The following is a 26,208-nucleotide window of genomic DNA, read 5'->3' as shown; positions in this document are numbered from 1 at the left end:
TTTTCAGATACAGTAGGGCTGAGAGAAACAGTGAAAATGGACGCTTGTGTTGGCTTGGGGACTTTTGCAGGGCTGTTTGGGCTTGGCTGGGCTAGGGGCGTCCTCACTCACTGGCTCTGTGCTCTCAGGCAAATCACTTAATGTCCCCATGCCTCAGTTCCCTCTTCAGGAAAATCACATCAAGCACTCCTAACTGCTTTGTTGGGAGCCATGTACTTTCCTCCTCCAACAATGCCTGCAGCCCTGGAGCCCCCTTCACACAGGGCCTCGGCTGGTACTTTGTTCAGATGATCTCAGTTCCCTGGGAGAGAAAGATCAGTGTTCAGGTCGTCATTTCATCTTTTGTTGGGACCGGGGATCAAACTCAAGACCACATGCTTGCCAGGTAGACGTTTACACCGCTGAGCTAAATCCCTGGCTCCCTCGTCTCATGCTTAACGGGCACGTAGTCAAGTCCCTTTTCATGTTTAAGTCTCAGTCTCCTCATCTGTCCAAATCATTATCTCTATGATAAGGTAGAGGAGAAGCTTCAACAAAATCATACATGTGAATCGCATGGCTTGGCATTATACCAGGCACTTACTGTGTGCTTGGCACCACCCTGAGGACTTTAAATCGGATACTTTATAGAGTCCTGGCAGCAAATGGAGAGGTCGCTTCGGCCAACCCTGTTTCAAAGATAAAGGACATCGGGGCTCATACAGGTCTAGCACCCTGACCAGGATCATAACACCAAGAATCAATTCAAGGAGAAATGGGGCCCAGAGAGACAGGCTGCAGATCTGTGCCCCACACCTCCTGCAGGAATTTGTTGGTTCCCAGGCAGTGAAACTCTAAAGCCAGCCCCAGCTGCCCGAAACTCAACCGCAGAGAGCTGGCTCTCAGCCCCCTCACTGGCTCCCTTCTCTCCTCCCAGCTCCACCCTGCCACCCCCATCTCCCTCCCTGGTCCTGGGGCCCTGCTTCTTTCCCAAACCTGCTCTGCTACAATTCTTTCCAGATTCCCTCATCTGTAAAATGGGGATAATCACAGTGTCTGTGTCAGAGGTGGGTTGCAAGGATCAGCCGATGTTTCAGGTATGGAGCTTGGAGCCCAGCAGAATAAATGCTAGAGGTTCTCAATAAATGCTATCAATCATCATCACTGTAATACTGTCCCGAAGCCCTGGGAAGTCAGCCGATTAGTAGCGTGGTCTGTATCTGCTGGTGGAAGACACGGAGCTAAGAGTGAGGACAAGCTGCTATCCAGGGCTACCCAGCTAGGAAGTAGAGAGCAAGATCTAATTAGGGGCTGCTGACCTTCTGATTTCACTCTTTGCTGGACAGGTAGATGAGCAAACCGTGACCAATGCGTATTACTCACCTTCTGCATGGGGCAGGCTCTGAGGGACTTCAAAGAGAAATCTGACCTAGACCCTTGAAGGAGCTTAGAAGCCAACTGATAGACAAGTGGAAAGCCTTGATTGTTGTGGAACACACTGTGGGTCAGAAGAGGGCAAGAGGTGCCCTGGCTGTGGGAGGGAAGCAGGCAGGGAAGGCTTCTTGGAGGAGGTGAGGTCCTTTGAGGCGATAAGACTAAAAGGGTCTGCACACTGGAGATAAGGTCAGAAGTGTAGCAACAGCTGCCAATTCTTGTGGCTCCTGTTGAACCAGGCTCTGCACTGAAAACTTTACTTGCATTATCTCATTAGATTTCCCAACGAGTCTATGAGGTAAGTGTTGTTAGATATGAGAAAACCAGAGGCTCGGAGAATTTAAAAAACTTGCCTGGGGTCACACAGCTAGTAAGTTCAGCAGGGCCTGAATTTAAATCCCAAAATGCTGTTGACAAAGCCATCACCGTGGGCTTTAAATGTCAAGGCTCAGCTTTTGATACCAGTCACACAGCACCAGGCAGGAACCGGTACATGGGCTTCTCCCTACCCAAGTCACTTCCCCGATCGATCCTGTGTCAGCTGGGGAGCTGAGGAACATAAACAGATCATCAGCTGTGAAGGTTTGAAATGAAGAGTGAGAAAAGGATTCTTGTAGGAGAAATCTGAAGGTGTTCAAATATTTACTGGGCATTCAGTCGTGGGAAGGTAATTGTGGACCAAAGCCCTTGCACTCTGGACCCCGTCGGGCTGTGCTCGGGGCAAGCTGGGGCGGGAGTGGGGGGAGGAGCCCTTGACTGGAACAGACCTGGGCTCCGGAGCCCGACTGTCCCAGAGTGACTGCCAGTTCTCAAAGTGGTAGATCTCTCTGCACACTTTGGGCAACACACCTCACCTTCTCAGACTTTCCGCTTTACCTCCCTTCTCAGGGTTGTTGGAGTAAATTAAACAAAATACATCCTGTGCTCTAACCTGCTGTTCCACACACAGCGGGTGCTGGGGGGAGCTGCTAGTTTTTTCCCTGCAAAGAGGAATTAAATGTTGAGCTTCTCCCTCGGCCCCTGTCAAGTGGGTACATGTATCGTGGTTTTCTTCTTAGCAAGACATGGGATATAAATATATATAATCTAGCTAAGCGCAATACAAATTTTTTTTTTTTGCAGCAATACAAATTTAACAAAAGGCCGTGTTGCTATATACTAGGTTCCAGCTTCAGGTGCTGACTTCTGCGCCAGAATGTTTTCTCTCAACCCCAGGGAGCTCGAGCTCTTTCGGCTGGCGTACACTGCTCTGGCAGACTCTGTACCCACGATCCCGGAACCACTTTCTGTCCCAGTTTCCGCGGGCTGCTAGCGCCTGCGGTCGCTGGGGAAACAGCAGATGTCGTGGTCCCTTTAAGCAGTACAGCTGGTGGCGCAATCGCCGCTTCGAAAGCCGGTCCTTTCCGGGGGGTGGAGCCTGTACCTGTTGCAGCAGCCAATCGGAGCGCGGCCTTTTCCGCGGGAAATCCGAATTTCGCGGCACGTAGTTTGGCGCTAAAAAAAAAAAAAAAAAAGAGACAAGAAAAAAGAAACCGAGAAAGGCTCCGGGCCCAGAGAGCGATCCGAGAGCGACTCGGGGCCGCGAGGTCCCGTCCTCTGTCCGAGCGCGTCCGCCTCTGCTCGTGGACTCTGGCACTCTCTCCGCAAATCGGGCCGGGTCTCAGCGCCCAGGCTCTTGGGGCGCGGGCGGTTCTCGGGGAGGACAGCCCCTGGCAGTGCCACTGCCCGCCTGGCGATCTCCAAGCGGCGATCTCCAAGCACTGCTTGGCTCGGCCGCGGGCCAGGAGGGGAGGGTCCGGCCGTGCCCAGCAGGCGTCCATTGGCGGCTTCCCCCGGCCTCCGAGCCATGCCGCGGGCCGCGTGAGCCGCTGCAGGCTCCAGAGCCCGCAAGTGCCAGCGAGCGTACCAGGCCAGCTTGGGTGGGGGGCGCCGCAGTCGCCATGCTGCGCGGTCCCCGGGCCTTGGCCCCAGCAGTTGCGCAGCCTCCTAAGGGAGTGCCCGCTCTGAGCCCCACTGAGCTGTGGCCGCCCGGCCTAAGCAGCCCCCAGCTCTGCCCAGCCACCACTACCTACTATACCTCGCTGTTCCCGCAGACGGTGCCTCCCGCTGCAGCACCGGGCACCTGCCTCGACGCCACCCCCCACGGACCCGACGGCCAAGTTGTGCGCTGCGTGCCGGCCGGCCGGCTGCCGGTAATACTGGGGACCCTCACTGCTTCCCTGTGTGCTTTTCGGGGTGGAGGGAGGGAGGGGGACCTGCAGTCGAGTTTTGCGGAGGAGGAAGATGAGTTTTCAGTTTCCAAAACAACCCGTTGTCCCCAGTATCTAGAAGACCCGTCATTTTTAGACTTTGAATGAAATAATCTTGTCCTTAGTAGTGGGGTTAAGGAGGACTGCAATGGGAATCCCTAAGTGCTCTGTGTGACCTTGGGTACACTGTTTGGTCGGGAAAGCAGAACTGAGTACCTGTTATTGTCTGGGCGCAGGACTTGGCCTGAGGGTAATTTGAGGACTTTAAAACAGGGACCCATCTCCTGGGTCTCTCAGTCCAGTCTGGCATGGATGAACTCCAGATTATTCCTCTGGCCAACCCTTTCCCAAGTATCTGCCTTACATCTCAGACCCAATAGAGGATGCAAATGGAGAAGCCCTACTGGGCTCATTCTCTGATGGCTGTTTTCCCCTCAACCCCCAGGCCCTGGCCAGGGAGGGCCCAGAGTGTGATGGCATCAGGCTGCACACAGGGTGTGTGTTGTGGGAGTGAAATTCCTGGAGCTCTGGAGTATGGAAACCACCTATCTGGGGGTGGAATGGGAAAAGACCTCGGGGAGCCAGGGTGAGGGTGGGGGTGGGGGAGCCTGGTTTCTTGCTGTGGCTCTGCCACTAATTCATGTACTACTTGGACAAATGTGGGCCTTAGCTTCCTCTTCTTGAAAATGCATGGGGCTGGCTTAAATCCCTCTGCTCACTTCCAGCTCCTGGTCCTGGGTTTTGGAACCAGGCTCCAGGACACAAGCTGAGGACGTCTTAGGTTTGCTTGTGTGTGGTGGGCGTACAGGCAGGAGATGACTTCTGGTCACAGAGGCACCTGTGCCTGTCAGCAGGCACCACTCCCAGCCAGCTCCTGCTGTAAGCAGAACCCCAGTTCCTGCCATTTGGAACCACACTATGTTTTACCTTCCCGGAGTACCTTCCTGCACATTATTTCCAAATAGAGGAGTAGGAAGCAGGCATGCTATTATCCCCATTTTATAGGTCAACTGAAGATTGCTATTATCTTGTGATGTCTTGTGTTCAGCATTTTACGGCCTGAAATGTTTTTGTGGCCTGTGAGGTAGATGGAGTTGATAGCTCCGTGTTACAGGGAGAGACTGAGGGCTGGTGAGAGGGTATGACCTGTGCAAAGTCACAGAGGGAGCTTGGGGGGCTGACCCCCAAGTCGTGTCCTTGACTTTTCCCAGTGCTGCCCAACTTAGGAGCCGGGTGATACCAGGGTAAGAGGCTCAGTGGCACTCCCCGTCTCTCCTCTGGTCAGTTGCTTTCAAATTCAGAGTTTCAGTAACAGCTGTGGTTTTGACTGCTTTCAGGCCTCCCAGCGGAACCCGAGTGCATCTGTCTGTACCTCCCTCCCAGAGGGGCTCAGTGATCTTAGTAAGAATGGCTGTCTTTTACTGAACACCTCTCCTGTGCCAGGCACTGCTTGGCATTCTTTGCTTTTGTTATCTTGGGCATGATGTTCAGGCTGAGGCACCTTGCACATGAGGAGACTGAGCAGAGAAGTGAAGACACCTGCTTAAGTCACCAGCCAAGAAGTGGGGGACCTCCTCACATGAGACCCTTGAAGGCCTGCCAGGCTGAAAGCCCCATCTCCTGTGGTCCCCGGATGCCCTCAGCCCCTCAGCCCTTGCTTACTCATTTTACAAGGGTGTGACCTGGAGCAGTTCCAAACCCTACCCTGGGCGTTGCCGCCTGCTTTGTGGCCAAGCTGCAAAGTGCAGGGTGAGCAGGATTTGTTGGGGAGCTGCCCTTTACAGGATGGCAATTAACTCTGATAGCAGGATGAAGGCCAGAATCCGGGCCTTCTTGCTCCTTGCCTAGTGCTCTTGTCACCACTCTGGAGAAGGGGGTGCTCCTGTGCAGAGCTCCCTTCTTGAGGTCGAGCCCCTTGTCTGGCCAGGCACATGGCATCTTTATGTCTCAGGCCTGCAGGGAGCTGTGAAGACAGTTGGATCCTGTGATGGTTCTCCTTCCCCTTTAATGTGTCTGTATTATCTAGACTTCCATGAAAGAAAATATGCTCTGTTTGGGACTTGGTCTTGCTAAGTTGCCCAGGCTGGCTCAAATGTTGCCTGGGATCAAAGATCCTCCTCCCTCAGCTGGGACTGTAGGTGTGCACTGCCACACCAGGCAAAAAATAAACATTTCACTGAACTTGACAAGGCAGATCAGAAGAGGAAATGTAAGCTCAGAGGGGTGAGACAGCCACTCCAGGCTGCGCAGCTACCAAGGGGCACAGCTGGGACCTGAAAGTTTGAGGCTTCTCCAGTGCTCCTGTCCCATACTTTCTCACCTGAGGCTTAGGAAAGAACTGGCTCTATCTCTTTGTGACCTTGAGCAAGACACTTCCCAATGTGACCTCAATGTCCTCACAGTGCACCCCGGGGACCGCTGCACAGGAAGGAGCTGTGTTTGTCTTCTAGGGCTGGGCAAGGTGAATCAAACTGGGCCAGAGAGGCTGCTGATTCGAGTCCAGGTTGGAGCCAGACTGGCCTCAGGTGTGGCCACAGACCTTTACTCTCCCGGACCCTGCATTGTCTCTTTGCATCTCTCTGTTGACCCCTGCCTCTGCCGGTGCCCGGCGCCCTAGTGCTGGCAGCTCCCCTGTGCGAACACTGCGCCACCGTCTTGCTGACTCCTCAGTGGAAGTGGAGTGGATTGGCCCTGGTTTACAAGTGGCTGAGGAGGTTAACTGACTTCCAGCTCACCCAGCTAGGAAGCAGGAGGCCTCGCCCAGAGCTGGCGCCATCTGACTCCAGGATCAGAGCTCAGCCTCTCCTCGGGCTAGTCCCCTGCTGTGTTGGTTTTGCAAGATCAGCCTAGCTATGAGGTGATTTTTCTCCCTCCCTGCCTTGGGTTAAACCCATCGTGCTAGGCAAGTGCTCAAACACTGAGCCTCCCCTTCAGCTGCCAAACATTGACTTTTCTCAAAGGTGTCCGAGAGGTGTCCTTAGGGGGGGGACAGTTTGCTGCCTAGAGGCTGTAGGAGTGCAGCATAAGGCTGAGGGAGAGTTGGGGGGCTGGGGTGTGAGTTTATGAAGTGATGGGAGCAGGCCTTGGTCCATAGCCCAGCACATCGCAGGGGGATGTAGGTGGGATGGAGCTGAGGCAAGTGGTCTGGAAATCCAATGGACCTGGGTTCAAACCCTGGTTCTGCCTTTGTCTGTGTGTCCTTGGGTGTGCGCCCTGAACTCTGAGTCCATCTGTTGTCTGCCAGGGGAGATTGCCAGTACTGATACTGCAGACTGGCGTCTAGGAGCGCCAGATAGGCCCTTCCCAGGAATCTGGTCAAGGTCCTCACCGCCTGCTGTCTGCTCTGCAGGTGGGGAGGCTGTGGTGGAGCCGGGGAGTAGGGTTGGGAAGCCTTTGCCCACCCCTGACCGTCCTTCCTCTCCCTGCCCTTGGTATTCCTTTGGAGGATGGGCGAAGGACCCTGGCATGGTGAAATCAGTCAGGATGGAGAAGGGCCTTGGCTCGCCCCATTGCTGTCCCTTTAGCTGTAAAATGGGGAGTGGTGGCGTGGAAGTGGATGGGGCTTGGGGCTCAGCTCAGAGCATTTGGAAGTTCTCAGTGAAGGACCGGCCGGTTCTGTAGTGACAGGATGGTGTGTTTCCCCCAGAATCTAGGATTTCACCATCTGAGAGATAGATAGCAGTGTTCCAAAGCCATGAGCAGGGAGCCCTTTGGATTACACCCAGGTCTTGGTAGGGGTGTGGAGAGGGGCAGGTTCCTTGAAGTGAGGAGCAGAACTTCCCCAGTCAGCCCAGGAAGACTTCCTGGAGGGGGAGGGGGACCGTGAGCTGGAGGAGCTGCCACCCTTACCCCACCTGTCAGCCCAGCTGTGGGTAGCAGCAGTTAGACATCTCAGCCCTGCTGAGCATGACCTCACCAAGTGTTAAAATAGCAAAGCCAAGGGGGTCCAGGCGACTGAGGGACGGAAGAGGGAGGAAATGGGCTCAGTGGCCCAAGAAGGATGTCGAGATTGGATTTTAGGGCGAGTACCATGCATTTCCTGAATACTTACTGTGCTGCAGGCTGAGGACTTTAAGTGTCCTCCTGAATCCTCACCGCAGCTCTACCTCGTTTCACAGAGGAGGAGACTGAGGTTCCTAGATGGGGAGCCTGCGACGCGGGCCCAGCCCTCTGACCTGTGCCCCAGTGCCCTGGTCCTGGCCCTGCCCTGCCCCAGCCTAACCTGGAGGGAGGCCCTCTCCGGGCAGTGCAGCTCAGCGCAGCTCCAGGGCCCTGTGAGGCCTGGTGGTGGTGGTGGCAGGAGAAGCAGATGGGTCTGTGGTTTGATTTCCCCAGCAGGTGTTTCCCAAGCTTGGCGGGGGAACGGGGAGGGGCAGCGGGGACTTCAGCAGCTGGTCCTTAAGATATTGGGGGAGGACTCATTGTCTGCCCCTCTGTGAAGAAAGAATGGCACATAGTGTATTCAGGAGGCCCTGGGCCCTTGAGTGACAGCCCCAACATGGGGGTGGGGGATGTTTGCTCTGTTTCCCGTGTGGGCACCTCCCTCGGGTGTGGCACCAAGCCAGGAAGTCCCCTGGGCCTGGGCGTGGCCGGGCTCTGCTCTGATAAGGGCCAGCTGTGGGGCTGTGATGGGCACCCTGACCAGCTGGGCCAGCTGCTGCTTGGAGGCCGCAGTCCTGGGCCTGATGTGGTTTAGGTCCTACCCGCTCCTTCCTGCTGGTGTGTCCTCTGGGCACGGGGGTGTACAGGCAGCCGGGTGGCCTGGGGTGAGCAAGCCTGAGTCCTTGGCCTCCCTGGATTTGTGGCCTCCAGTGCCTGCCTCTCAGAGATGAGAGTGTCATTCGGCCTCCCAGGACCAGTACTGGAATCCTCTGGTGCACACTTCTCAGAACACTGACATTTTCTCACCAAGGGTGGCCCTGCTTCACCAGCATGGTGGCAAACAGGAGGTGGCTGCCAGAGGCCTCAAGTCTCAGTCTCAGGTTGGCAAAACGCTAAAGAAGGATCAGTTCTCACTCTCGCCTCTCTCTCTCTCTCTCTCTCCTCCTCTCTCCTTCTCTCCTAGGCCAAAAGGAAGCTGGACCTGGAGGGTCTCGGGAAGCCTGCGGTCCCTGAATTTCGGACTCCCAAGGGGAAGTGCTTCCGAGTGGATGGCCTTCCCAGCCCCAGAAGTAGGCTTCTGCTGGGGCGCATGAGGGGAAGGTGGGGCAGGGACGGGGCAGCGGCCTGAGTCGGCAGGAGTGGTGTTTGGCCCACAGTGAAAATAGACCACACTTGCTGATTTTCCAAGGTTTCCTATGTGTTCTCACTTAACCCTGCCCAGTAAATAGGATTATCTCGTTCTGATGCAGCTGACTCAGTCTTTGCCAGGGTCCCACAGGTAGCCTGGAGTCAGGACAGAAACATACTCGAGCCTTGCTTTGCTTCTGAGGCACCACGCTCAGGCTCTAAGTCTGAGGACCAGTGTTTATTTGGGGGGGGTTCGCCCTTGCAAGGAGGCTCAGTTCCAGCCCCAATCCCAGCCAAAACTGGAAGACCACACTTCCCCAGCCAAGCACCCTCTAGCTCTGTGCCTCTGATTTTCTTTCTTTTTATTTTTTATTTGTATTAGTACCTATTTGCAGGACATAATGGTTACATCCCTCGTGTGGAATTGATCCATGTACACTGCACATCGTAATTTCTTTTCTCATCCATTTTTCCTTTCCTCCTCCATCTCCTCCCCATTTGAGAAAGATCTATCTGCCTGCATCCTATTATCTATCTTTTATATTTGAATCTTTATAATTTCAGTTTCTCATATAAGAGAAGCCATGCAATATTTAAGCCTAATTTACTTCACTTAACATTATGGTCTCAAGGCACATTCATTTGATTACAGATGACTCAAGTTTATCTTCCTGTCTGACAGGGTAGTACTGTGTTTCCCATAAATGCCAGATTTTCTTTCTCCATGCATCTGTTGATGAACATATAAACTGCTTCCAAAATGTAGCAGTTATGAACTGGGCTGCCATAAGCGTGGGTATGCGTGTGTTTAACTCTTTTGGAAGCTAGCTGTAATGTGATGTCTTTAACCCTTTCAGGAAGATACTTAGAAGGGGACTAGCTGGGTCAAATGGAATATCCAGTTTTAGGATTTTGAGGACTCTTCATACTGATTTCCACAGTGGTTGTACTAGTTTACATTCTCACCAGTGTAGAAGGGTTCCTCTATCTCCCAACAGCCAATTTTTTTGTTTTTTGTTTTTCTTTATTGGGGATCAACCTTGTTGTGCTTGTCAGGCAGGTGCTTACGCTGCTGAGCTAAATCCCCAGCTCAATTTGTTTTTTTTTTTTTTTAACAAAAGCAGTACACATAGGGTAAAAAAGGGCTGGGGATTTAGCTCAGCAGCATAAGCACCTCCCTCCCAAGCAGGTGGTCTTGCAAGCAGGCGGTCGTGAGTTCAGTGGTTGTGAGTTCAATCCTTGGTACTGATTTAAAAAAAACATTAAAAGCTACCAAACAAAAAGCTCAAACTGTGAAGCAGGATGTTAAATGAGGTAAAGTAACTAGTAATACGCTTTATATATCTTTCTAGAAATATATATTATACTGTAATAATAAAATAATGAAGAAGCATCAAAGAAACCAAAATTTTCATTAGTTCACTCTGAACTTTCTGTAAGAGACTCAGCTCAGGGTGGAGCCCAGGCTAATCAGATACTGACAGAGCTAAGTGATGCGAGGCAAAGAGGGGTTTGACTTAATCCAAGCTATTCACCATATCAGTGATCTGAGAAGTGAGCATTTAGAAGGGGTGAGTCCTGTTTTCAAATGATGCTCCATCTCTGAGACTCAGGCCCTGGAGGCCCTCAAATCCATTGAGGCAGGAGGATTTTGAGTTCTAGACTGGGCTGGGTTACATAGAGAGACTCTATGTATCAAAGAAAAATAGAGAGAGAGCTCAGAAGCCCAACTGGAGTCTTCCTAAAGATAAATCAGTATTCCAGTTAAAATAGGAATTTCAGCAACTCACTGGGAGAAACACTAGTTTCCCCAGAATTAATGAAGAAGGTATGTGAATGGGTGGGATACCAGTGTCCAGGTAGGTTTCTGACCCGACTTGACCAATCTGACCTCTTTGTTGAACCCTAGGGGGCTCATTTATAAAACAAAGCACAGCTAGATCAGGAGTGATGAGGAAGTTTCTTCTCCACTTGATTGGCAGAGGCTGCTGAGCTACAGCATTGAAGAAGTTTAAAGCTTAGCAGGACTAGTGAAAAACAGTGCAATCAATTAGTAATGTCTGCCTTGTGCACAAAATGTGACAGAGTACTGTGTGCCAAACACTGTCTGTTAAGGAATTCTGAATGAATTCCTTCCAGAGGAATCTGAGACTCTGTGACTCCAGTTCTAGAACTAGTTTGGCCACTGACCTGCTATGTGACTTGCAAGTCACTTGATTGCAAAAGTCCCCCTGTGGTTTACAGTGCTGCAGCTGAGATGTATGTGGTCTTGCAACATCAACCTCACTGAGAAAGGAACCCTTTTCATGAGCCTGTCCCATCTGATGTTATTTGACTGATTCTTCTCAGATAATACATGGGAAGAAAAAACAACTGTGCATCTACAAAATGTTCTCAAATCCAGGCTTGTCAGTCACCTTCTACCCTAAATCCAAATTCCTGGCCTACAGGGTAATGGTAGAGAAGGAAAATTGGAGTGGGATGGTCTGGATTTGAATCCTAGTTTTGCCACTTTCTAGCTGAGTGAGCTGAGGAAGTTACTTCATCTGCCTGTGCCTCGGTTTTCTCATCTGAAGAATGGGAGTAGTTGCACAGCAATCTGCCAGAGCGTTGTAAGGCTTAAATGTGTTTATGCATGGCAGGTGCTCAGAGCAGTGAGCTGCACACAGGAAGCAGGTCTAGTAGTTATGGGGGGGGGCGGGGGCCTGGGCTTCCTGTCCTGACAGTGCACCCTGGCTGTGAGTCGCTCTCCGGGTAGGTATCAGGTTTCCCATAGTGGTGAAGGCCCACCTCGTGGTAGAGGGCTGTAGAGGGAGTTATGGGCCAGGGTAATGGAGGGGATCCTGCAGGGAGCTGGCCCTCCCTGAGCTGGAGGGAACCTTTTTCCCTTCAGCACCCAAGTCCCCTGGAGAGAAGACTCGGTATGACACGTCACTGGGACTGCTCACTAAGAAGTTCATTTACCTCCTGAGCGAGTCCGAGGATGGGGTCCTGGACCTGAACTGGGCAGCGGAGGTGCTGGACGTACAGAAGCGTCGCATCTACGACATCACCAATGTCCTGGAGGGCATCCAGCTCATCCGCAAGAAGTCCAAGAACAACATCCAGTGGGTGTGAGTGCCTGGGCAGGGGCGGGTGGGTGCCTGCGCTGTGAGTGGCGCCGGGAGCATAGCCAGTGTCGTGGGCGGCACAGAGGCCAACATTTTTGGGCACAAAGGCTGGGGGTGGATCAAGAGCAACCAAAGGTTTTCATGCTGGGTCAGAGCCAGCGTCTTTGAAGTGAGGTGGAAGAGTAGGTGTAAATGCTTGAGTAAGAGCAGAACGGAAGACAATTTCTGGGTTTAAAGATCTGAGAAGACCCCAGATACTCCCTCTGTCAGAGATCCCAAGATCTCCATCTCTTAGCTTCAGAAATCTCTGAGCTCCTGGAGCTCAGTAGGAGCTCAGTGGATTCCTCTTCCTAAGCCTGCAAGGCCTTGAAGAGGAGACTTTGAAGCCCTGGTGTGAGCCCTAAGAAAACCCCCACAAAGGACTCAGGTCCTCCCACTTCCCTTTAGTTTGGGACAGGCTGAGGCATAGGGATGGACTGAGTTGAAAGCTTTAATTTTGTTTCTTTTGGTATTGCAAATCAAACTCAGGGCCTTGCGCTTGCCAGGCAGGCGCTGTGCTGCTGAGCTAGCTATATCACCCAGCCCGAAAGCTGTATAAAAATGGAGCTCAGGCCTTGACTAATTTCTTCTTAGCCCAGCCCCTAACCTCAAGTTCCAGTCCATGGTCAGTCCCGGGGAGCTTGGTTGGCCCGCTGATTTGCACAACCCCATGGGTGTGACACCATCTCAGACCACGTGACTAGCCTCCTCCTGGAGCCATTGGTGCAACTCTGCCTAGTAGTCCTGGGGGTGGGGTCCCTGGACGTGCATGGACACTGATGTTGGGGGCTGCTCTATTCCCAGAGGCAGGGGAATGTTTGAAGACACCACCCGGCCTGCGAAGCAGCAGCAGCTGGGACAGGAGCTGAAGGAGCTGATGAGCACCGAGCAGGCCTTGGACCAGCTCATCCAGAGCTGTTCCCTGAGCTTCAAGCACCTGACCGAGGACACAGCCAATAAGAGATATCCTGTTCACGGGACGGGGTCGGGAGTAGATTTTCCTTGTGATATTTTACAAATAAAACCAATTATGTAGTTATCTGTACTGAGGATTGAACTCAGGGCCTTTGTACTGAGCTATATCCCCAACCCTTTTTAAAAATTTTTGTTTTGACATAGGTTCTTTTTTTTTTTGAGACAGGGTCTCACTACATAGTTTAGATTGTCCTTGAACTCACCACTCAGGCTAACCTTCAACTCACGGCGATCCTCCTGCTTCAGCCTCCTGAGTGCTGGGATTATAGGTATTGAGGCAAGTTCTTGCTAAATCACTATGTTGCACAGCCTGATCTCAAACTTTAAACCTTTGCCTCAGCTGCCCAAGTAGCTGGGATTACAGTCATGTGCCACTGTTCCTGGATAGTACCTTTCTTTACATCTGGGGAATGGAGGGAGTGGGGAAGAAATAGTGAGCTCCTAATTTAAGGTAGTCATAGTTCCTTTGTGTGTGTGTGTGTGTGTGTGTGTGTGTGGTACTGCGGATTGAACCCAGGGCTTCATGCTGAGCTACGTCTGCAGCCCTTTTAAATTTTTTATTTTGAGACAGGATCTTGCTCAGTTACTCACAGTGGTTTCAAATTTGGAATCCTCCCTCATCCTCCCAGAGTGCTGACCTGCACTCCCATACCCAGTTCCTTAACCACACATTTATGTGTTATTTAAATGTAATTATGCGGGGCTGGGGATTTAGCTCAGCAGCATAAGCGCCTGCCTTGCAAGCAGGCAGTTGTGAGTTCGATCCCCGGTACGGATAAAAAAGAAAAAGACAAAAAAAAAAAAAAAAAAAGAAGCCAAAATATAATTATGCATCTACTATGTATAATATTTTTCGGTCTGACTTTCTCCATTTGGTGTATCACTATAGATATTTTTCTGTGTTATATCTTTCCAGTCCATTAGGTTGACCCACATGAAATTGCTATTTGGCTACTGTTTACTTTCAGTCAAGCAAGTTCATATGGTCGAACCTCATACTTAAAGTGGTTTGAAGAGCTAGGACAGTAGCATATAAAACCCAACTACTTGAGAGGCCGATGCAGGACAAGTGCAAGATTAAAATCGCAATTTTGAGATTTTTGTCTCAAAACTGGAAAAAAAAGAAATCGTTTCAAATTGTCCTGCTCAGACTATATTCTGGTTTGTTGATAAGACCCAGAATTGATACGAAGTTTTCCATTCTTATAAGCAACATAGCAATGAATAGCTTCAGTGTAGACTGTTTCCCCCTATTTTTGCTCTTGCCTGGGGCTGTGTTCCTAGGGTGGAAATGCTGAAGCCAGTGGACATGGACTTCGCGAGGGCACTTTCATGTTTTTCCAGATGGTTTCGTGTCTCATTGGGTTTTGGATCTGACCTGGTACTTTTGGAAGGATCTTAGACATTTTGAGAAATACAAGGAAATTTTTAAAATTCTTCTAGCCGGACGTGGTGGTGTGTGCCTATAATCCCAGCATGCGGGGCTGAGACAGGAAGATCAGCAAAATTTTGAGGCCAGCCTGGGTTATTTGGTGAGTTCAAAGCCAGCCTGAGCTATGTAGTGAGACCTTATCACAACCCTCACCTGACAAAAGTCTTCTTGCTAATGATCTAGCTTGAGAGACAGTCTTTATATAAAAAGTAGATATTAAAAAAGTGGATATATATATATATATATATATATGATTAAAAGGCAGCATTTTAAACAGATGAAGTATCTCAGTTTGCTAAAGGAATTCAAGGCAGCTATATTGAAAGGCCAAGTTATTGTGTTTAGGGTTTCTGAGCTGCATAGGAGCGAGAGAGTGATTCAGAAGATTACAGAGGTGCCTGGAGGTTTGATATTTTGGGGTTCAGGGGTTTGAGACAGGGTCTTACTGGATACTCCAGGCCAGTCCCAAACCCAGTATGTAGCCCAGACAGGCCTCACAACTTTCTAGTGGGGGCTGGGGATTTAGCTCAGTGGCATAAGCACCTGCCTTGCAAGCAGGCAGTCGTGAGTTCGATCCCTGGTACCGATAAAAAGGAAAAAGACAAAAAAAAAAAAAACTTTCTAGTCTTCCTGCCTCAGCCTCCCAGGTGTTGGGATTACAAGCGTTGCCCACCATTGCTGACTGGGAGTTTCAATTTTGAATGGTTGCTTTCCTTGACTCCTGCTCCTACGCTGGCCTACGTGACTTACCAAGACATCCGTGCTGTTGGCAACTTTAAGGAGCAGACAGTGATCGCAGTCAAGGCTCCTCCGCAGACAAGACTGGAGGTGCCAGACAAAGCCGAGGTGAGAGGGCGAGCTTTTGATGCAGAGCAGGACTGGAGGGCCCCGTTCAGTTTTGCTAACTCTGTCCCTGGCACTGCGCAGCCCCGAGCTCTCCTGGTCCATTTTGGTGCCCGTGGCAACACCAGTGGCTTCTAAGCTGGTGAAGCAATCACAGAAGCTGGAAAGGGTAACAGAGGCTGAGGCAGGAGGATCTCAAGTTCAAACTATGCCTACACAAGTTAATGACTTAGACTCCATCTTGAAATTAAAAATATAAAAGGGCTGGGGATGTAGCTCAGTGTGAAGGCCCTGGGTTCAATCCCCAAGTACCACCAAAAGGAAAAAAAGAAAAGGCAATACTGAGGTGAGGGCTGGGCATGTAACTCAGTGGTAACACACTTGTCTAGCATGTCCAAGGCCCTGGGTTCAATCCTTAGCACCGCAGAAAATAAAAGATATTAGGGTTTGTCCATGTAGAACACTGTGTGAGGAGCTATGCATGTGCCTGAATGGCTCCTGTGCAGTCGTTTGGGGGACGGTGGGGCACAGTGGGGAGCAAGTGAGTGGAACCCGAGGCTTTCACCCTGAGCCACATCCCTAACCCCTTTCTATTTTCTATTTTGAGGTTGTCTTGATTCACTAAGTTGCCCAGGGTAAGCTTGAACTTGTGAACCTCCTGTCTCAGTTTTCCAGAATGCTAGGATTATAGATAAATGCCACTAGGCCTGGCTTTGTGTGCAGTCCCCTGCGGGCAGGGGTGGGAAGGCCAAGTGTCAGGAGTCCTGGTTATAGGCAACAGAAAGCCAGGACTAATCGGCACAGTCCAGAGGGGCAGAGGGAGGGGACCATGTGAGGAGTCCAGGGGAAATTTGCAGACAAGACAAGGTGCCCAAGCTGTGACTTAAAACTCTCTGGCTATCTGTCCCCAGACCCCCTGACCCTCTCCGTTCCCAGCTGGGTTGTCCCCTTGATGGCAAACAGAGCTTTGTATACCAGCTCAGCAGCGCCCTGCTCCAGCCCTGGAAGGGAGCTTGTTTCCCATTAATTCCAGGTCCACCTGGGTCCAGTGCCTCCTGGCACAATCTTGTCCCTCTAAATTTTCCAAGTTCAGCCCCTGAAGTTGGGGAGCCTCATGCCCTCCACAATGCATAACCAGTAGGTGCGGGGAGTCGATTCCCAAAGGAAAATCAGAATGTTCCCGTTAGAAGGGGCCAAGAGGTTGGGCGGCAGGACAGTAGTGCCCACCCAAGCCAGGCTGGCGGACGTCAGTGACCAGCTCAAGGACTGACCTGCTCACGTGCACCATGCCAGCCACCTGTCTCACTGCACACAGTGATCCGGGAGCTCACAGCAATGACACGGCTTCTCTTTCTCCCCAGGAGAACCTGCAGATTTATCTAAAGAGCACTCAGGGACCCATCGAAGTCTACCTGTGCCCGGAAGAGGTGCAGGAGCCCGACAGTCCTGCCAAGGAGCCCCTCCCTTCCACCTCCGCCCTCAGCCTCAGCCCCAGCCTGGACTGCGCCCCTGACCCTGACCCTGGGGTCTCGGAACCTGCAGCCTCCTCAGGTAGGGGCAGGAGGTGGGCAGAGTGGCCTCAGTGTCCTCTTTGGCGCTTGCATCTATTGGACACCTCGCACCTTCCAGTGGCTGGGGCACAGTCGTCTTCCCACCTGTGTGCATTGCACTCCCCGCTTTGGGAAGCACGTGTGTACCCCTGTCTTAATAAGAAGTTGGTGCTGTGCTGGGGCAAAAGAGGGTCTGGATTTGAATCCCAGCTGTGCCCTCTTACCAGCTGTGTGTGCTCAGACACATGACTTACCACTTTTGGTCTCAGTTTCCTCAGCTGTGCGTTGGGCATAGTAGTTAGTAATATGGAACTCTTAGGTTACTGTGGGATTAAGGAGTTCAAAAGTAAATCTCTTATGCAGGGCATGGTTGCACATGCCTGCAGTCCCGGTGCTCGGGAGGCTGAGGCAGAGCTGATCCAAGTTTGACGCCAGCCTGGGCTACATCGTGAGTGAAAGGCCAGCCTGAGTTGCAGAGTGAAACCCTGTCTCAAAAAGCCAAAAAGAAAAAAAGTAAAGCGCTTGGCCTGGCAGTAACCACGGGCCACTGTCATCACTGTGCCACTGCTGCCAGGACTGCTGTTACTGTGAGGGCTGCTAGCGGCACAGCCCTGCACACAGTAACCCCACGGTGAGCCGAAAGTGTCCGGTTCTCAAGGAGGCTCAGAGCTTTATTGGAAAGTAGTAGCTGAGGTTTTTTGAACCATGTGGGGGGACAAGTACTCGCACCTCACGCTGTTCCTCATAACATTTCTTGGACTAGGCTCTATTTCCAGTTTAGAAATAAATAAGCTGAACCGCAGAGGTGATGTGAGTTACCCTAAGCCTCCCAGCTGGGAGGCTGCACAGCTATGTCGCGAGCGTGTGTGTGTGTGTGTGTGTGTGTGTGTGTGTGTGTGTGTGTTACTGAGCACTGAGCCTGGGGCTTTCACACAGCTACAACCCCAGCCCATTTCTATTTTTGATTTTGAGACAAGGTCTCGCTAAATTGTGCAGGCTGGCCTCAAATTTGTAACCTCCTGCCTCAGCCTCCCAGAGGGTTGGGGTTACAGTTGTGCCCAGTGTCACACCCAGGCTGTGTTTTGAATTTGGTCTCCACATTCCTATCCGTCTACACAGGCAGAAAGTAAACCGAGGAAGGGGCTCCTGGGTGGTAGAGCTGGTGCCACCTGGCAGGAAGCTGCCACAGAGTGAAGAGGCAGGGAAGCCCTAAGAGACTAAGGAGGGCAGGAGTCCAGAGAGGCAGAGTGGCAGCTGCAAAGACCCTTCGCGCTATGTGGCTTCTGCCGTTCGTGGGGCTCTGCCCCAGGTTAGCCTGGCAGGAGTCCTCAAGGTCCTGCAGCCAGCCTTCCTCTTTCTGTTTTGTTAGCAGCGAGATTCCCTTCTCTAGGATCCCTGTGTTTAAATCAAGGCAAAGCTAGAGCTGGTCTGATGGAGGATGCTTGGTGGGGGTGGTGGGGTGGAGTCTGCGGAACATGAGATTAAAGAAATCTCATTACTTTAATTTGAAAGTTGACAAACTTGCCTGATGGTCAAAGCTGGCCTGCTTTTATATGATTCATGAGCTAAAAAGGGATTTAAAAAAAAAAAACCCTGGGGCTGGGGATTTAGCTCAGCGTCATAAGCACCTGCCTTGCAAGCCTGTGGTTGTGAGTTCGATCCCTGGTACCGGTAAATAAAACAAAACAAACAAAAACCCTTGCTCCTTCCACGCCCCCTGTGGTACTAGGGATGGAACCCAGGGCCTTTGCATTGAGCTCCTGTTAGTCTCTATTTTGAGACAGATCTCACTAAGTGACACAGGCTGGCTTTGAACCTGTGATCCTCCTGCCTCAATCTCTCAGGAGCCTGGGATGGCAGGCGGTCACCACCACACCCAGCTCAGAGTCCCTTTTCTTTGCTCTTCTTTCAAATAAAATGTGCCCAAGAGTCCCTGGCATTTACATTTTTAGAGTTGAGGGGAAACCACTGTGTTACAGAGATCACGAGTGTCCCACAAAATCTAAAACGCTGTCTGGCCTTTTAGGAAAGTTGATTGATCCTGAGCTAACTCAACCCTTGGTTTGACACGTGAATAAACTAAAGTCCCCAGGAGGGCAGGTGACTTCTCCAAGGTCACACAGCAAGTTGATGGTAGACATGGGACCAGCGTCCAGACTCCCAGCTCTTCTTTAGTGATCTCCCCTGTGTTTGTGGCCGTGTCTGGGGCCCAGGGCATCTCCCTGTGCCAGCCATCTGGCCCGAGGGCACCTCCCCACTGCCTATCTCCTACCCCAGCCCCGTGCCCCACCCTGTTGTTTCTCCTGCTGTTCTGCCTTCTGTTCAACATGTGTGCACTCTGGAGTTAGAACCACCTGTCCTGAGTCCTCAGGCGGAGGTGACAGACCCCACTAGAGCACCCAAGGGTGAAGCTGCTGCCAGATTAAGACCTGAGCCAAGCTGAGGGTGGTGCATACCTGTAATCCCAGCACTTGGGAGGCTGAGACAGGATAATTGCCATGAGTTTGAGGCCAGTTTGGGATACACAGTGAGTTCAAGGCCAGCCTGGAATGTATAAGGAGACTCTGCCTAAAAAAAAAGGAACAGGCTTTCCTGAAGGACTTCACTTACCTACATGCATACCCACACATCCATATTCTGTTTTCTGCCCTGAAGCACAGGGATTTGAGGCCTGAGCACCAGAGACCAGGCCCAAAGTGGAGGTCATTCCTGTCTTGCGACCTGGGTCCTTAGCCCTGGTTCTGAAATCCCCAGGAGGGTTGCTAACCCTTTGCAGCCTCAGTTTCCCTCATTTGTAATAGAAGAGATTTGAACAACAGTTGCTTCTAAGCCTCCTCCAGGCTCTGGCATCCTGCAAAAACCCTCAATGAAGCTGACAATGCAGTATTTGAAATTGGGAGACTTGGGTTCCGGCCTGTACCTCACCTCTTGGTGACGGTGGGGAAGTCACTTTAACTCCTCCAAGTCTTGGTTTTGGTATCTCTAAAATGGGGCACTTACAATACCCTCCTCAAGCTGTGTGTGATGGATGCGTGCCTGTAGTCTTAGCTGCTTGGGAGGCTGAGGCAGGAGGATCACTTGAACTGAGAAATTTAAGGCCAGCTTGGTCAACATAGTGAAACCGTGTCTCAGCAAACAAAGAATTCCCTCGTGAATAGCAGGCAAGTTACAGGAGATGCTGCAGCCTGAGTGGCTTTTAAACAGCTGATATGAACTGAGTGCTGCCGTGTGGGGCCTGGTGAAGGTCAGGGGGCAGAAGCCCACCATGGAGAGTGTGGCGGAGTCACAATTACAAAGGGCAGGTTGGATGAGGGGCAGGAAAGCAAGGTCCAGCCTGCAGAAGGAATTTCCATACACCTCATCTCGGGTGACTTCCAGTGACTTTGCCAGGTGGATCTTTGTTTTTCCACGTGAGACAACAGCCCGAGTCCAGCACCTCATAGGAGAAGGGTATATGCCAAGAAATGGAATTGCTGAATCATATTGTAATTCCTTTTTTTGTTTTTGAGACAGGGTCCTGCTGTGTAGCACAAGTTGGCTTTGAACTCTATGAGGCACAAGCTGGCCTCAAACTCGTGGCTATTCTCCTGCCTCAACCTCCCAAGTACTGGGATTATAGGCGGGTGCCACTACGCCCAGCTATAACTCCATTTTCAATTTTTTTATGTGTGTGGTGCTAGGGATCACACCCAGACCTCATGCAGTCTGCCACTGAGCCATGTGCCAGCCCTCCGAGTTTTGACTTTTTGAGGGATGCTGTTATCCAGAGTGGTTGTACCATTTTATAGTCCTACCAGTCACACAGAAGGGTTCTGACTTCTTTACACCCTCGCAGCTCCTGTTTTGGAAGGTAGCAGCTCCTGGGTGTGAGGCGATACGCCACTGTAGTTTTGATTTGCATTTCCCGAGTTAGAGACATTGAGCATCTGTTTGGTGCTCACTGCCTATTTGCATATCTTTTTTTTGAGAAACATCTATTCAAGTCCCTTGTCCATTTTGAATCAGGTGTTTTGTTGTTGAGTTTTAGGACTTCGCTATATAGATTCTGGGTTTATCTTATTTGCAAATATTCATATTTCCCCCCGTTCTATGGGTTACCTTTATTCCCTGTTGATATTGTCTTTTGGTATATAAGATCTCTTTCTTTCTTTCTTTCTTTCTTTCTTCTTTTCTTTCTTTCTTTGTTTCTTTCTTTCTCTCTTTCTTTCTTCCTGTCCTGGGGATTGAACCCAGGGCCTTTGCACTGAACAACATCCTCAGGCTTTGTTTGTTTTGAGACAGAATTTACTGAGTGTGCCCAGGTTTGGCTTGAATTTGTGATCCTCCCACCTCAGCCTCCCAGAATGCTAGGATTACAGGTATTCACCACCCTACCGAGTTAAATTTTTATGAAGTCCAATTTGTCAATTTTTTTTTTTTATTGCTATTGCTTGGCCTTTGGTGTCATCAAAGAAATCATTGAAAAATCCATTGTCATGATGCTTTTGTCCTGTTTTCTTCTAAAATTTTTATAGTTTTAGATCTTAATTTTAGTCTTTTACTTGGAATTGATTTTTTAAAAAATAAGGATCCGATTTTATTTCTTTGCACGTGAACATCTGGTTTTCAGCACCATTTGTCAAAAGGACTGTCCTTTAGGGAGGATGTTTTTTGTTGTCGTTTTTGTTTTTTGAAACATTCTCATTATGCAACTCAGGCTGGCCTTGAACTAACTATGTAGCCCAGGTTGGCCTTGATCTCATCGTGATCTTCCTGCCTCAGCCTTCTGTGTGCTGGGATTTCAGGCATGCAGCACCATGCCCGATCTGGGAGGCTGCTGTGGGAAGATACAGATTATTAGAATATGTGTGTGCATAGAAGGGAATGATGCAGGAAAAGAAGCAATGATTTGGATGCAGAAGCTGGGAGAAGAACTGGGCTTGGACAGCAGGACACCTGCCCACTGGAGGGGAGAAGCTGTGAGATCTGGGGATGACTTTTCTCTGTTTGTCTGCAGTGTCAACACCAACTCCCCAGCAGGACCCGCCACCACCGCCACCACCACTGCCACCATCCCTCGTCCCTTTGGAGGCCACTGACAGTATGCTGGAGCTGACCCATCCACTGCTACAGCAGACCGAGGACCAGTTCCTGTCTCCGACCCTGGCCTGCAACTCCCCTCTGATCAGTTTCTCCCCGCCCCTGGACCAGGACGACTACCTGTGGGGCCTGGACAGTGGTGAGGGTGTCAGTGACCTCTTTGACTCCTATGACCTTGGGGACCTGTTGATTAATTGAGCAGCCTCGCCTGCCCTCAGCAGCGCCATACCTGTCTCTACCTCCTCACAGACAGACCGACGGGCCCCCTGCCCGCATGGGGACGTTGGACACGGGGTGCAGGCCTCAGGGCATGACGGCCATCTCTCCTTCCCAAACTGCCTGCTCGCGGGTGTCTGGGAGATGTGGCGGATGTGGGTGAAGAGGGTGTCAGGGGCTGGGTCCTGTCCTTCCTCTTCTGACCTCTAACCTCTCACAGGAAGGACCACAGGTACAGGGACCAGGTTCAGGGAAAGGCCCTGCCACCTCCTTTTGAGAGATACTTAGGACCTTTGATTTCTCAAGAAGCACTTAATGCCTTTGTATTTATTTCAGGTTGAGTTTTGTTTGTTTGTCCTCCCTGAGTTTTAGCAGGGAGAGTGTTCTAGTTTCTAGCAAAACTTCTCAGTCAGACCTCAGCCAACTCCCCGGTTTTCCCTCAGCGGTGGGGACTGGGTGTCTGAGGAGTTGTCCAGTTTGCTGGTATGCTAATTGCACTTAGGCCTTGTAATTCTAGTAAGTGCCAAGCCTTAGATCTCTTCCTGCTCTCAGCTGACATACCCAGCCGAAGTGGCAGCCCAGAGAAGGTTCTAGTAGCCATCCTGAGGCAGGCAACATCGAGGCTTCTGAAGAACAGGAGCAGACAGTTAAGGAGTTGTCTTCCTACAGAATTCCTTCGCTCTCTCTCGCTGTAGAAGGAAGAAGCTCCAGGGAGTCAGGAGGGAAGAGCTCCTGAGGAAACATGGGAATTGGGGAGGCAGCTGTCATGGCTGCCGTGGGCTCCTTCCCTCCCAGACCACGGCAAGGCGGAGGCAGGAGAACTGGACAGAGGAGTAAAGTGAAAACAAGAAGCCTCGGAAAGGAGCCCCAGGAACCGCTAGTAGCCTCTCCTGGTTCCCTGGGAGGGTTTTTTTTGTTGTTGTTGTTTTCCAGACTTGGAAGGAATCTTTTTTCTTTTTTAAACTGGGAGTTGAACACAGGACCTTTGCACTGAGCTTTTGAAATGGGGTCTTGGTAAACTTCCCAGGCTGGATTGGAACTTGCAGTCCTCCTGCATCAGCCTCCCAGAGGGCTGGGGACACGGCATGCCTCACCATGCCTGGCTGATTCTTTAAGGTTCTCCTTTTCCCCACCAGCCCTCACAAGACCTCCAAGGACAGAGGTGATCAGGGCTGGGTGGCGCGTTTACTCATTTTGTCACTGGAATGCGGAAAGGGTGACAGGGAAGGGCCTTGACTGGGGACCAGGCCGCTGCAGCTGATGAAGAGATGGGCTGGTTGCCTCCCCCTCGGGCCTGGGGGCCCCAGAACATCTTTTGACTCCACCCCCAATCCTCCAGAGGCTTGGCCACCCCACACATCGCTGTAGCAGCTGGGGACAGGGACTTAGTGCTCCTGCCCCACCCATCAGGGATGGCTGACTCGAGGCTGTGCCTTCTGCAGAGGGGCACCTGAAGGTGAAGGTCTGAGGGGCCTTCTGCCCACCCTCAGGGAGCTAGGGGTTCCTCAGGGACTTGGCTGGGCAGCACTTTCTGTTTAACTTTGTAGCATTAAGTTGATTTAAAATATGAAGTTGGCTTCTTGGGGTTGCTCCCGAGCTGGCTGGCTGGATGTGAAGTCTGGAAGGGGGGCTTACCTGGGCGTGGGGCCCCAGGTTGGGGGTCAGTCTTGCCTTGCCTCTGGCTCACCAGCCTGGAGCCTCATACTGGCACCTCCTAGGAGCGTGAGCCGCCCACAGATGCCCCCACTATTGTTTTGTGTGCTTGACTCCACCCCTAAACACCCCAGGTCTCATCAGAAGTCCATCAGGACCAAGGCACCACTAGTGCCCCAGGGGTGGGGGTCAGGAACTGCGCGCAGCGTGGTTTGGAGCACGTGGCGTAGCTCTCCTGAGATCTCCACTGGGCTGCCTTTTGCCTGGTACCAATTCTGAGGTTCCAAGCACTTAACCTCCATGCCTTGGGCTCAGGCTGGAGCTTTCTCCTAGCATTAAATTGGAGAGAGGAGAAGGCACCCTCAGAACCCGTTTGGAATGAGTTAACTCTAAGTTGGCTTGGAATTCAAGCTCATTCCCCAGTGGCCCAGCCGGAGGGCTGGACAGAGAGCAGCTTCTTGGGCCTGGCCTGGCCTGTCCCCCTTGTAGCCTTCCTGGTAGGGGCTGGACCTTCCAGACTCAGCCCCAGGCTCAATGTTGGAAAGAACCTTGTGCCTCTTTCTTGCCAGTTAACACTTGAAACGCCCCCACTGCTTTTGTTTGTTTGTTTGTTTGTTTTGTTTTGTTTTTTTACAGTACTGGGGGGTTGAATCCAGGGTCTTCACACTCAGCTAGAGCCCCAGGCTTTTTTTTTTTTTTTTTTTTTTTTTTTTTGAGACAGGGTCTCACTAAGTTGCCTGATCAGGACTTGAACTTGGGATACTCCTGCCTCAGTTTCCCAGGGTGCTGGGCTTATAGACCTGCGCTTACTGTGGCAGGCTAAAACCTCCCCATATGGGTAGAGTGCTTGAAGAACACCATGCCACGTGGGTCCTTTGGGAGCCACACAAATTTTAAACCTAGAGCAAGAGAAAGGCCTGTTTCTGGGGTGGATATGTCTGCCAGGAAATTCCTCAGTCCCACCAGCAGTCCCCAAGTCACACATCTCCAGGGACATCAAAGGCTGGGGGACTCCAGGGAACTGGGTGACACTGAATTGTCAGTGGAGCTGGAAATTCAGAGATTTCTTAACACTGTGGAAAGTATCGGGACGCTTCCTTTCTCTACCTAACATGGCTGGCTAGCGTGGCTGCAGGGGAGAGGGAAGCTTGCTTTAGGGTGGTTTGACTTTGTTTCCCCTCCCGTCCATTCTCAGCCTCCGCCCTGTAGTTTGGCGTTGCTGAGTTTGGGTGCTCCAGTGTCTGAGCGTTGTGCGGCTTAGTGAGTTTGAAGTGAAAGTCTCTGGGCTGTTTACAACTTTCTGATTCTTGTTGTTGCATCCTGAGGTGCCCCTCACCCCGGGACCCTGTGGCCCCTCATGACATGAAGGCCACAAGCCTGGCCACCCAGCCATGCCTGGCTGAGAAGGAAAAAGTGTTGTGGGCGTCCTTTGTCTTGAGGGCGAGTGAGGGCCACGGGAACCTGGCTCCTGTGCCGGGATTCTGGGGTCACTGCCTCCGAGCCCTGCCAAGCAACAGCGGAGGCATCTCGTGTGTAATCGTGGCATTAAACGATGGCAGCTCTGTACTTCTTGTCTGTGTTGTATTTCCTGAGTGAACCTCACTACCAGCTGCGAGTCTGCTCCCCCAGAGCAGAAATGGGGCGCCATTGGCCAAGAGCACATTTTCCAGCTGATTTCCCCCCAAACAGCCTTCTTGTCCCTCCATGGCTTATGACACCTACTGTGAGAACACAGTAACTTCTGGACCTGAAACACGACCCATCCGTCTGCTTCATTTTAGGCGTTGCACTGGCTCGGTACTCTCCTCCATCTCATCCTCTGCACCAGGGATTCTCAAAGTGGAGGCCAGGACCAGCAGCCTTGGGGTCACCTTGGAGCTTATGAGCAGTGCAAATCCCAGGCTGCAACCAAGCTTGCCCAGTGAGGGGTTAGGGCTGTGACACAAAAGTCTGGGTCCTAATGAGCCTTCCAGATGCCTGACCAGCTGTAGCTTGTAACCCGAAGGCCTCTTTTCCCCTCCATTCCCTGCATCATTTTATAGGTACTGGGATTGAACCCAGAGCACTGAGCTACATCTCAGCCCGTTTTTTTGTTTTGTTTTGTTTTTTGGTTTTTTTTTTTTTTGAGTCAGGGACTTGCCAAGTTGCCCCCAGATCAGAGACCTTTCTAAAATGTAGGTCTCAGCTTCAGTGTGATAGTGCACCCCTGTAATCCTGACACTGGGATGCTGAGGCAGGAGGATGAAAAGTTTGAGGCCAGCCCAGGCACTTGAGCAACTTTGTGAAGTCCTGTCTATGAATGAATGCCTGGGAATTAACACTCGGGGGAAGGAGGGTGTTCCAAGACCCTGGGTTCAATCCTTGGGAGAAAAAGCATAGTTCTCATCATGTTGTTTACTCGGCGCCCATCAGTGGCTCCT

At 51.4% G+C, this 26,208-nt stretch overlaps 1 protein-coding gene across 7 annotated transcripts; it reads left to right on the top strand.

Annotated features, from left to right (window-relative positions):
* Positions 1 to 2,978: 2,978 nt before the first annotated feature.
* Positions 2,979 to 25,354, top strand: E2f2 (E2F transcription factor 2). 7 transcript variants are annotated; one of them, XM_013154223.3, is made up of 7 exons: positions 2,979 to 3,605; positions 8,728 to 8,833; positions 11,785 to 12,004; positions 12,845 to 13,003; positions 15,179 to 15,293; positions 16,652 to 16,841; positions 21,837 to 25,354. In XM_013154223.3, exons 1-7 carry the CDS (start codon positions 3,354 to 3,356, stop codon positions 22,115 to 22,117), a joined length of 1,323 nt encoding a protein of 440 aa, XP_013009677.2. In that variant the 5' UTR covers positions 2,979 to 3,353; the 3' UTR covers positions 22,118 to 25,354. The 7 variants fall into 7 exon arrangements, with proteins under 7 accessions (XP_013009677.2, XP_063091819.1, XP_063091818.1 ...); XM_063235748.1 differs by lacking the exon at positions 2,979 to 3,605 and adding an exon at positions 7,734 to 7,975; XM_063235745.1 differs by lacking the exon at positions 2,979 to 3,605 and adding an exon at positions 8,066 to 8,428 and having other exon boundaries at positions 12,851 to 13,003.
* Positions 25,355 to 26,208: the final 854 nt, after the last annotated feature.

This window comes from Cavia porcellus, unplaced genomic scaffold (assembly GCF_034190915.1).
Source record: "Cavia porcellus strain 051 isolate PalLab524CR breed Dunkin Hartley unplaced genomic scaffold, mCavPor4.1 scaffold_25, whole genome shotgun sequence".
Lineage (NCBI taxonomy): Eukaryota > Metazoa > Chordata > Mammalia > Rodentia > Caviidae > Cavia > Cavia porcellus.
This window is presented reverse-complemented; position numbering and strand designations above follow the sequence as displayed.

Bases quoted from the DNA above. Each gene is read 5' to 3' on its own strand.
- E2f2 (XM_063235744.1), top strand. From the start codon at position 8,174: ATGTTTGCTCTGTTTCCCGTGTGGGCACCTCCCTCGGGTGTGGCACCA. The intron at 12,005-12,844 runs GTGAGTGCCTGG...CTCTATTCCCAG, and splicing joins AAGAACAACATCCAGTGGGT to AGGCAGGGGAATGTTTGAAG. The intron at 15,294-16,651 runs GTGAGAGGGCGA...CTTTCTCCCCAG, and splicing joins AGGTGCCAGACAAAGCCGAG to GAGAACCTGCAGATTTATCT.